The sequence below is a fragment of the Branchiostoma lanceolatum genome, chromosome 5 (genome assembly GCF_035083965.1).
Source record: "Branchiostoma lanceolatum isolate klBraLanc5 chromosome 5, klBraLanc5.hap2, whole genome shotgun sequence".
Lineage (NCBI taxonomy): Eukaryota > Metazoa > Chordata > Leptocardii > Amphioxiformes > Branchiostomatidae > Branchiostoma > Branchiostoma lanceolatum.
The window spans coordinates 15,263,657-15,275,788 of NC_089726.1; the positions used below are offsets into that span (position 1 = coordinate 15,263,657).

The 12,132-nt window shown below is 39.7% G+C and overlaps 1 protein-coding gene across 2 annotated transcripts; it reads left to right on the forward strand.

Annotated features, from left to right (window-relative positions):
- Positions 1 to 2,492: 2,492 nt before the first annotated feature.
- LOC136435402 (serine/threonine-protein phosphatase 4 regulatory subunit 2-B-like) lies at positions 2,493 to 11,817 on the forward strand. 2 transcript variants are annotated; one of them, XM_066428869.1, is made up of 8 exons: positions 2,493 to 2,629; positions 3,196 to 3,271; positions 4,960 to 5,130; positions 5,458 to 5,551; positions 6,929 to 6,966; positions 7,258 to 7,329; positions 7,758 to 8,458; positions 8,615 to 11,817. In XM_066428869.1, the coding sequence occupies exons 1-8, from the start codon at positions 2,593 to 2,595 to the stop codon at positions 8,809 to 8,811; spliced, it is 1,386 nt and encodes a 461-aa protein (XP_066284966.1). In that variant the 5' UTR covers positions 2,493 to 2,592; the 3' UTR covers positions 8,812 to 11,817. The 2 variants fall into 2 exon arrangements, with proteins under 2 accessions (XP_066284966.1, XP_066284967.1); XM_066428870.1 differs by having other exon boundaries at positions 7,261 to 7,329.
- Positions 11,818 to 12,132: the final 315 nt, after the last annotated feature.

Consider the following 12,132-nt stretch of genomic DNA (forward strand, 5'->3'; position numbering starts at 1 on the left):
GAGTTAACTATCATTTCAAACCACCGCTGGAATACAACATTATTCTCTCTAAACGTATCATAAGATTTGTAACCACATTGGAACAACACAATTACACCCTATCGCTGATAAGAAAAATATAACGTGATAATTGATAACTTCATTTGCAAATTGATGCCCTAATTCAGAACATTGACAGTTAAAATGTACGTCATCTTCCACTACTTTCCCTGTATAGTATTTACATGCTCTCGTTAAAAGGCAGTTAACTTAAGATCGAGCAATATTCCTACCGTCCAGTTGGAATCCTGTGGTCAGGTTTATCTCAGTTTCAGCTGCAACTTTCTCAAGAATTTTATCCAGCATGTCTGCATGTAAAGGATGGAAAACAATTGTGCTTGTGGTGGAAGGAGGGTTGTTTACTTGTATATTGACGTGAACTTACTTTGCCTTATCTCAAGATGGCTGTGATTTCTCCACACGAGGAGAAATGGACACTATTCTCAGCATAGGTTTGACTTATAAAACGCGAGTCTTGGCAGAAGTTATGATACAGAAAATACAATATACACTACGTGTAATTTAGAAGTTCAACTCGAACGGTTACGCACCATAATTTGTGGCAAACGTAAGGAAACTTGTCACAGGATTCCTTCACACTTACTTTGCCTTTCACTTTTACTTCGAGCAAGAATCTCATACTGGTACCCCATACAGAAATGCTAAAAAGTACGCGTTGCTGGCTTGCCGATCTACTATACTTGTGGAGGATTTTTGCAGGCGGCATCATGGTAATGCGAAACTAATATGTGCTAACGTATGTGCCGACAGTTTTCTTCATACTCAGCAGTGGAGGTGTGCGTTATCTGACTCTTCTCAGTTCATACCTGAAACATCAAACACGACTGGCACCGAGGCTGAGGGCAATGGCTCCGAGGAGGGAGCTGGCACCATCACATCAAGGAGGCTTGGCACATCTGGCTTGCTCACCGATACCGGTAGATGATCTTTAACGTCAGTGTCCTTGGCGGCTATTGTAAAAAGCGCCATTTAGCGACATTGTCAAAACTGCAGAGATATGATTCACCTTTCCCCGTTATAGGCCTACGGTTTTGATTTTCCTCGAAACCTGCTTTATGAGGCTCAACCACGCACAATGTGGCGAACATAATAACATCAGGATATAACGTTAGCGACCGGTTACTAAACAAAACATTAGTGTAGCTATCCTTCACAAGATGCACATATATCCATTCAATAGACATTTTACAAGAATCTTTGCCGGACAACTATGCCTTGCAGACGACTGAAGTCTAGTCCAGAGCTAACCTCCACATTACTGTTTAGCTGAGGCCGTTTGAAAATCTGGTAAAAAAAATCACATTGTATTGTACTTGAACTTTTCGGAACATCGATCTTAACAAAACCTCACATGTGAAATTCGCAACAAACGTTAGACTAGCTAAAAAAGCATCTAACATATACATGACATCAATCTTTAATCTGAGGTCACGTGTGACTTGGAGATACTACCATGAATACCTGGAGATCTTCATGTATCTTGGTGCACAATTTCGTGTCTTCACAAGTCAAACCTAATTCCTGAGTGACGTTTCAAACATGTAATTAGGTGAAGACACCAATATCAGTTTCTTCAACAGTAAAGAAGTTTACCTTTTTTGTAAACCTCTTCATCGTCGGCGTTGTTACGGCTGATAATACCGCATGTACAGAAGGCCAGGAGCGCTGACATGAACTGGGAAGCTTTGTTGGGCTTCTTCTTGTTGTTTTTCATTAAATTTTTCTCGGCCCGAGACGGCTTCGCAGCTTTTCTCGCCATGGCTGAAAAACTCAGTGACCGATACACTCCAGACGGGGCATTCTCGAACGTCTTGCGACAGGGAGAACAATCGGAACGTCGGACCAATCAGGTGGGGATTTGGAAAGTTTTGAAAACCGTCATATTGATATCTGTGATGTCACACCAGACTTAACGATATTATAGGGGCGTACATCATAGTACTTTTTTTATTAAAGTAATACCCCAGATCAAGGAGGTTAAATATACATCGAGTGCCAAATGCATGGAAAACTTCAGATTATCTATTGTGCATATATATATGACGAGGCAAATCATCCTCATGTAATTCTCGTCTAGTTTTCTTTATAACATCTTTATGGAACGTGACCTACAGGCTAATATGTGCTTGCAAAATAGCATCCAAAATGATTTCATTTGCGTTTTTCCTCCGAGTTTGAACAGCCGACATACGATATTTGTATTCCGGTCTATTCGCGCGCTCTCCGAATGACGTCAGAGGATGCGTCCAATTAGGTTGCCAATGTGCCTAGCTACGTTTGTCATAGAGAGCTAAAACTCTGAAATATCACAATTTTAGATGACTAGAATATACATTCTAGCTTAATCTACTATTTCTACAGTAGTAAGGGGGTATGAGTCTCAGATCTAATCTGAAAATTGAGGTTTAACTCTACGCATAAAAATTAACGCCCCTCTGAAGAATTCGAACCGCCCGCCTTGCTTCCGGTCGCCATTTTGCTGTGTCTGGAAAAAATCAGTCCGTCTTGGTGTCGGGACAAAAACTGTCAACCATGGAGAACGGGGACTCCTTCCTACATGCACTAGAAGGTAAAACACTTCGCCAGGTTACTGTATTTAGACGGGGGGTATTCGTGAGGAAATGTTAGGCAGAAGTTAGGAGGATTTGAGGGTCTTTTGTCGCTATCTGCGCACCCAAACCTGAGCGCCGAAAAAATCTCAAGTCACTGGCCGATTCTGGGGAGGGTTGAGGTCTTCTGTTGTCCTGATAAAGATATGATATTTTACGGGTATATAAACGATACGCATGAGTTTGAGCTGTTTTAGAATATGCCCTGCTTTACTTTATGATTTTATTGATAACATAGCTACAGAACTGGACTGTTGCGGTTTAGGTCATTGTTGGCATGGTTCCAGCATTTACTTTGTGTAAGAATTTCATAATCGTTGTAATTTGTACATTTTCCTCACAGCAGATTTGTTACAAAATGGTTATTAATTCAGCACTTATTTTTTATTATAAAACACCAAGTGTGAAAAGCCAGATGAAGTACAAAATTTAATAATTTGATCATAATCTTTATGAAAATTATAATATCTGTTTCGTGTAATTTGTATTTGTTCCATTCATGATCAATTTTATATTTTTTCCACAGATTTTGAGAAAAGGAAGGAAATGACACCAGAACTGGAACAGTATCTGCAGCACATAGCCAAGACTGGAGAAACAATGTAAGTAAATAATTAGAATGATTTTGTACATAATATTTTTGAAGTCTTATCATAGAAAATGTATTGGCCAGTCAAATGTAGGGAAATAGTGTAAACCAAAATTGCAAAGTTGACAGTCACATTCAAATCACATTCACATTCTTTCAGTCTAAAGTATATGGCATTTAATTCAGACTATATTTTTTTAATCACCTGTCTTTCATAATATTATACTTTTCAAAAATGCACAATTTTCCCATTCCCATATTTCATCTAAGCGATTTGCTCTTGAAGTTTGCTACCTGAAGCAAGTGCACAACAAAGTTTCCAAGGGCTGGGGCTTGAAATTCTTTTTTTCGTGCCATACAAAATTGCAAGTTGTCCAAAATTTTACCTGCAAGTACATGTAGTGGTACAGATTCCTGCCATTGTTCCTGCCCTAACTGCAACTCAAGCTTTCGTATTAACTGTTGATTAGCTTATCATGAATCATGAAAGCCAGTGTAGAATTTGTTACACTGCTAATTTAAAAGTGGTCTACTTTTACCTGCGACACTGAAAAATGTTCTGCACAGTGCATGTTGTAAGTGAATTTATTTCGAGCTCTAGATCTGTTTTGGCAACCTTTCTCCAAAATCAAGATACAACATGTGTGCCATGTAGAATTTGAAGTCAAGCCTAAATTTAGTTCCTAGAACCTGCAGCTTTCAAAACAAAGTATGCCTTTTGGGGAAGTTGAACCTGGCATGGAGCCACCAAAGTTTGAAACTGTGCCACTCTGGGGCCGATATCACACAGGTTTGAATCAATACCAGTAACAGTGTGTAACTAAGCCTCAACAAACATTATGTGATACAGTATTTTGATCCTGATGCTGAATCTTGGTAATGTGGGGCTGTAAATTCTTGTTTCTTTCACTGTAAGTAACTTTATGCTCACTGTTTTTGCGGTCACCTCTGTACCGTGAACTTATCATCGTGAAAAAAACTGTTGTTATTATTTATGATTCCTTCACTCGGCCAGTCTGTAAATCACTTGCCCCACCGTGAATTTAAAGCTTAGTGAAAATTTTCATTTACTTGACACCGTGAAATTTTGCTACTATACTGTGAAGATAAAGTGAATTACAGTACTTTTTTTCTGCTTTGGTGCAGGTGACATGCCAAACTATATATATAGTAAATACACACACCAAGTCTTACTGACTGTACCATTCAGTTTCTGAATGCCTTTCACTTTCAGTCCATGAAAAACAATGTTTCACAAATGTTCCAGGAACTGGCAGTACCATATTAAATCTTGTTGAAGTTGTTATGATGGTGATATTTAAGGCCAGTACTGGTTGTACATGTATGTCAGACTAGTCTCACAGGATGGTTTTTGTGATGGGCCAGTGCTGGTAGATATTAGATGTCTTGCACAACTCCAGTTTTGGCTGCACCAACCTACATATGCAGGTGGAATCTTGAGCAATGATGTATACAGTACAGTTCACCCACAACGCAACAAAATGTTTCCTTTCTGGCATAATTTTGATTTTGTATTATAAGTTAGTAGTCTGTAGAGATGAGATACCATATCCTAGAATGTCTGATAAATGAGTTCCAATTTTAGTACAGATATATATACATATATGACAGATCTGTATATCACATGTGCCAGTCAGATAAACACATTTCTAAATGTTTGATGTATTTGGTGTGTTTTAGATACCCCTGGAACAGACTGAAGCCAGTGTTCCTCCTCAAGCTGGAGAAGGTCATGCAGGAGTTCAACGAGGAGGCGCCCAAGGTCGACGGACCGCCGACGCCCAACGTAGAAAATCTCTCGTACGAGGAGATGAGGGAGAGAGTCGTCAGCATCATCGAAAGTTTCACCGGGTACGCATACATTAGTAGTTGTAAAGTTGCTTTTGTTTTGGCAGTAGCATTCATGCTAAATATGCAGAAACTTCACATGATGTTAGGTTAACCTTTAGCACACTGAAGTAGCTGTTTGGCTGCCAATTCTCTATTGCTTACAGGGTTAGACAGCAGGGAGAAGGTTAATACTCAGTCATGTAAGAAATACTTTAACGATCTAATGTTTTTAAGCAAATATGGACATGAGGTGACTAAAAGATTTTAAAAGGTTATAAAACAAGGTGAATTGTAGTCATTGAGACATTGTGAGATCATGAGTGTAACGGTGTGTCTGCTCTATTACAGTCCACCCTTCACAATGCAGAGATTGTGTGAACTTGTCACCGACCCCAAGAAGCATTACAAGAGAAGTGACAAGTTCCTGAGAGGTGTTGAAAAGGTGTGTTTTTCCTTACACAGTTCAGTTTGTTCGACCTATTTTTAAGTGACATGACTGATGTCCACCTTAAAGGTTTCCATATGGGGTTGCCACACATGCCTTTTAAGTTTAATCTTTAAATATTGATATCTTCAAATAGTGCATTTTCCATGGAACTCCTAATCCTACTTAAAACAGTTGGAGTGACACTTTTCCCTGGTTCCACACAGGAGACCATGTTTTGACAGGAATCCATGCTGCTACATTGTATAGCAGTTGCCATTCATTAATCAATCTGTGTGTTACAAATCTCCGTCAACATCATAAGTCATACCTGTGTCATATATTGATTGTTTGATAGATATTACAGAGTTCTTCAAATCAAATTCAGTGCATTTCGAATCCAGCATTCACATAGTTTCAGAAATGGGCTACCAATATGTTCCGAAAATGTTGATTTTACTGTAATGCAGTGCCAAGTTGAAATTTCGCGTGATATTTTAAAACTATGGGAAATGCATGACATTGTATTGAGAAGCCATGTGTATGCATCATAATTCATACATGTATGTGATAATACTAGTATTACTAGCCCTACCTAATTTTCAAGAGACACATTTTTGACAGCGTAATGTTGCAACCATACCCTTTGAATTATGCTATCTACCCATTATGCCATTTCCCATTGTTGTTTGTAAGTTTTGAGTATTGAGTAATCGTGTAGAAAACCACACAAACCAGTTCTTGGGACATGACCTATTTATACTGCAGGAGCCTGGCCTTTTCTTGCAGGGTCGTTGACCTTTGCTTGATCACATATGATCTATGTTGATAGATAAGAAATGCATGTCTTGAATAGATCATTGAGAAAATCTGAGGTATATTTAGCTGATTTAGATGGGGTAGAAATGGAGACATGACATTTTATTTGTGTACACGCAATTACACAATGTGGTTACTGAGAATGCCTCGAGCCAGAGGGTAGAGAATGCCTGTGGTTCAGGAGAGGGCTTTTGTTTCCACCATTTACCAAGTCATAGGTCTCCAATTACAACGGATGGCCTGGCCTCTTAATTTGTATAATTGGACCTGTGACTCCTGTCTATTCCATGTGCTGGCTAGTAATGGACAGTTATTGGAGGACGTTAGCCTTATTTTGAACTTCAAGGTCGTTGTTTTGCATTTGTTGACCTTGACAGACTTGAAACAAGAGAACCAAGTAAACAGATTTTTAAAAATGTTGTAATGATTAGGCACAGCGTGACATCATTGCGTGTTTCATGGGTAGATAAGTATCCAATTATCTAATGAATTATGTTATGTCTCTTGTGAGAAGATCGTCATAGAAAAAGGATCCCCCAGACAATAGTGTTACATGTCTTTCTTTTCACAATCCAGAACGTGTTGGTTGTCAGTACAGTCCATGGAGGCGCAAGGTAAATTATGTTTCTCATGTACTCTATAGGTCTTGATAAGTTGCTTCATCTGTGCTATATTTAATTCATTTAGGGAGAGAAAGATGGAAATATGTAGCTTTATGATACTATTTGGTTCACAGTCTGCTTTGTGGGCTTTTTTCTCTATTGTAAAATGGCTCTAAGCTTGCACCAAATTGCTGTTTCAAAGGTTTCTCTCTGCTGACATATACATGTAGTACATGATTATAATTTGGAATCATTTTGTATTTAAGAGTGATTGATTGACAAGTTCTTCTTACTTCCCAACAGCAGACGTCTGTCAGCTGGCGGGGACAAACTGGTGAATGGCATCGCATCTCAAGATGGCGCAGCCGACGGCCTGTAAGAATTTAAAGTCAAAGACTGTGTGACTTAAAGTGACAATATCTGTTGGATGTGCTTTGTATACTATATGAAGATTGTTGCAAATGAATGTCTTTTATTAGGTCTTAAGTAAACATGATAAACCCTTCCACACTAGCACAGGTTTTGATCAAATTAAAGTAGATTTTCTGTCAAACATACTGAGTAAGAATAGGGAATATGCCAACAAATAAGTAATTATGAGTACATAAACAACAAACTATGTTTGTGAAGGCTAGACATCCGGGTAAACAACATATAAAGAGAATTCAGACTCTACGACTGCATAAGAATTCGGAGATTTATTTCTGGACGTTTCGAGTGACATCCATCACTCTTCTTCAGCATCACTAAATGAACTACCAGAACTAACCAGTACAACTTACTGTTGATGTTGTGTTTTCCAGATCTGTTGCCATGCCGCCGCCACCGTGCCCTGCCCCTCATCTCACTCCAATCGCTGCAGGTGCCTCCCCCCTTCCTCCCTTCCCTCCCCCTGACCACGATCACTTAGAAACGCCAAGTCTCGGGGCCTCTCCTTCCGTCTGTAACGACATCTCTGACACAAGTCCATCAAGTCCCGCTGCAGACCACACAGGGACGAACGGGGGAGAGTCACACCGCCAATCAGGGGAAACAACTGTAGATAAGGGGGACGACAGTTTACGAAACAGCACTTATACAGAACAGTTAGAAGACAGAAGTAGGATAGCGGACGATATCGGCGGGGAGGACAGTGCACCGTCAGATAGTTCCACTTCAGAAGATTCCTCGGAGAGCTCCCTGTCCGACGACACACCTACCTCAGCACCGGATGGCAATCCAACGGAAACGGGAAGCTCCGCAGAGACATCGTTCTCCACAGAACCATGTCAGTCCACAGAACCAGCATCCAGCTCTGCGGAGACGATGTTTCCCGCAGAAACTACAGAGGCGGCGCCGTCTGCGGAGGCGGCAGAACCCAGGGACACCACAGATTCATCCGCGGCCTCGTCAGACGTGACCACTACCCCTGAGGACAAGGGGAGTGAGACAGAACCGTACACAAGGCCAACTAGAGCGTGCACAAGGTCAGCTGATGTTCTAGAAGAGGAGCAAGATGATTCAGGTAAGTTGGCCGTAGGGCTTTATTTGGTGTCCCATTTGAAAAAGTACATTTCTGTAGTTCGTTTTCATTTTGGAGATTTTGAGCTTCTGGAACTGTGGAAAGTTCTCATTTGTATATATTTGTCGCATAACCATTCTCAATTATTTGACAATGCAGGATCCCCTCGTAAAATCAGAAGGATAGAAGAACCACAACCAAGCGACCAATCAGAGCAGACCACTGCATCACATGACCAAGCTGCCCCCAACCAACCAGAGCCCAGTAGTGAACAGGAAACCCCTGCCAGCCAATCAGAGGAGAGTTCAGAAGAGCAGAAGGCAGAGGATGTGGAGGAGCCAATGGAGCAGGACTGAGGTTGCCATGACGATGTGGAAAGCTCTTGAGGTCACCCTAGGTAGTTTGTGGAGTAGACTCTGTGTTGATTGGTTGGTCTGAAGATAATGTCATTAAAGGGACTATCTAATGGATGTAGAGTACCAGCTGGCCATAATGTTGTCATGGCAAAGGTATCAAACTACTTGTCAGAAATATGATAGCTGTAGATTTCGTATTTGAAGGGGACTTGGGTTACAGCTGTAAGTAGTGTGGCTATGGCAACTTCACTTCCAGCCTTATAATAATACAACTGTATTGGAGAAACCTTGTGAAAAAAGTCAAGTGTATATATAGACAAGTTGTGTTGTAACGTAAGTGGTCTGCTGTTTCAAATTAAGTAGACCCCTGTGCGTATCTATCTAAGAAATGTTGTCACTTGTGGTACAATACTTACACATTGCCCCTTTTACCGTTGTTGGTTTTCAGAAATTATGTGCATTGAAACTAGAGCTATGCAGCAACTGTCATTTATTCAATTAAGCAGTGTTAAACTGTGCTGTAGTACCACAGTTAGCATAGGTACGGATTGCCCATAGGGCTTGATACATTACAAAAAGACGATGTGGCCATAAAAAAAAAACAATGTTTGTCATGTTTAAATGCTGTTCATTGTTCCCAAAGGGCTGTGCAAATGTTTGCTTAGCATGAAGGCCATTGCAATCCCTGTCAAATCCAATGCCTCTAAGACTTCCAAAATTCACAAGAAAAACATCAGTATGTGCAAACCTATTGTGAGAGGAGATTTCTAATGAATCACAGCTTCTGAATGCCGTGGTTGTCCCAAAGGCCAGCGTATAAAAATCTTCCTTTCACATTGACCTATTGTGTTTTCGTGAGTCTAGATCTGAAGACTGACATGTTCATGGATTTTCGCTGAAAATGATCTGAGGTTCCCTTGTCCAACCATCATTACTGTCCTGCCATGTTGCTGGAATGGCTTAGACCACACTATTTTGGCAGTGCCTCTGGGGTGGACCCATTCTGATGTTTTTGTCCCTTTCTTTTTAACAAGTGATATTGTAAAGATTGCTGATGCAGACAAAAGAAGGGCTGCCATTAGAAGAAGGTATTAACACGATAGCCACATTTGACCTCTCTTGGTTTCGTTGATCCAAAACCAAAGACTGTTATTAAAATGATATCCTCTGAATAATGTATGATTGGAAAGTACTAGTCATAAGTGTGTGCATATATGTTGACTTCGTGGATGCTCGAGTGACCAGAGTCATGCTTATTGCTTCAGACAGAGGTGTGCAAAGTCATCGGGTATTTGTACATGTATGTACGGTGTAATATATTCCCTTGATGTGGGATGCATGTCAATGACCCTGCCAACTGTCGAACTGTAAATCGTAAAACTTTTGGGGTGGTTTTATTTTGGCAGTCTTTTATGGCACCACGAATATACTTTTCCAATGTAGTACTAGTGTACTACGGAATTGTTCCAAACGTGGATTTAAATCTCCAAAACCTACTTGTCCCTCCTTCACAAATAAAACCACTACAAAAGTAAATGAATATACAGTATGTTACAGCATAAAAGTCAGTTCATGTTCTGAAAGTGTATGATTCTCTTAATGGATGTTCAACATGCAATGTTCCAAAAACAATCATTTCATACAGAATCAACGCATAGGGTTGTAAGTTTAAAAACGTTATACATAACCTGAATATTTCATTACTTAGGTACAAAGATTGTTTAGTCGGAGTGTATACGTAGTGGGAGGGAGGACAGGTTATTTACATGCACTTTTCCCCCGTATATGTCCACTGGGTTTTGGTTATCTTTTTGTAGGGATGAGGTTGTGTCCACAGTATTTTACAACTGCCCAGAGATTTTCTCTCATCCTCTTTTTGTAGTGGTGATGATATTTGATACATAAACTGTTCTGTCCACTTCCTGGAGATAGAAATGAGTTATAAATGGACAAATAACTAAGTCTCGTAAACTTTGAGAAAAGTCGCCACATCTGCCCCCCTCCCCACCCTAACAAGAAACTAACACACTTGTCTTCATGGGCTAAGTAGCACAGTGTACTCTTGTCATCAACAAAGAAAGATTTATTCAAACATAAACAAGCTTCCCCATACTTATGTCTACAACACAGTGTTGGGATGAGAGTGTAGAACTAGTGTTTCAATGAAAATGTGTCATCTGTACTTGTAAATACTGTTTCATCCAATCCTTATGTGGAGTCATCCCATAGTGCAAACAATGTATTTTATTAATTAGTGTTGCATTCCATTGTATTGTAACAACACGAATTCTGAATTAGGAAATTATTATTTGGACATACTGAATGATTAGATAAGTACATCCATTGTTAGAGGTTTTGTTGTTTTTGCTTATCTTTACGTCCTAGGCTTACCATGATATTTGTGTAACATAGTCATCCACTTTTGATGTCAATTTTATGCTTCCGTTGTTATTCCAGAAGAGACTAAACAACTTGTCGAGCTGATAGGTTAGACTATTTTAGCTTTTGTTTTTAGGAAACACAGAGGTTGCCATGTTTATTGCAATGCCCAGTAACGTTACATATACATTCAGGACACAGTCTTTCTTAGACTTAAGTTTTCAAGTTGTATTATCTGAGACATCTTGCTTAAGATGTTTCTTCACAATGTTGCAGGTGATTTCCCTTCTTAAATTGGCAGTTTCACGCTTGTGCATCTTATAATTTCAATACATGTATAAGTATTGCATGCTATGGCTAGTATCACTGGGCTGTACATCAGCGCCTCCTGGCATATTATTCTGGTACTGCACTTGTTAATATGCATGGTGTATAATTAAGAGCAAGTGAATATTGCACTCATGCTTTTGTTTTGGATCACAAATCCCGCCATGACCCATGAAAGTTGTACTGCCCTCGAGCAGCTGGATTTACCATTTTGTGACTGTGAAAGATCAAAATTATTTTATGTTCAGTCCTTGTAGTGGAGAGTTGTCAAATAAAGGATTTGTTTTTAAATGATAATAACATTGTTGTGTGTGTGTTTTGCAACATTCAACAGTTCCTTGAAAACATTTGTGATGTAATGAGGACCATCTTGAAAGTTTTAGTGTCAAAGCGTAAATATGGAAAGTATTACTTTAGGTGAAACTAGTTTGCTGTCCATGTCTTTAGCATTGCATAACAAAATTAGATATCATAATTATCTTCGCCGAGGAACTCGGAGAAGATTATGTTTTAGGTTGAGCCGGCTGTTGGGTGGGTCTGTATGTATGTCAGGAGCATAACTCAAGAAACCTTCGATGAATCTTTATGATTTTTGGTAGGTGTGTAGTGGTTGTG

What these genes read in the sequence shown, in the direction of transcription:
- LOC136435402 (XM_066428869.1), top strand. Translation starts at nt 2,593, where the DNA reads ATGGAGAACGGGGACTCCTTCCTACATGCACTAGAAG. An exon ending in GCCAAGACTGGAGAAACAAT is followed by an intron (nt 3,272 to 4,959) that starts GTAAGTAAATAA and finishes GGTGTGTTTTAG; the next exon opens with ATACCCCTGGAACAGACTGA. An exon ending in GATGGCGCAGCCGACGGCCT is followed by an intron (nt 7,330 to 7,757) that starts GTAAGAATTTAA and finishes TGTGTTTTCCAG; the next exon opens with ATCTGTTGCCATGCCGCCGC.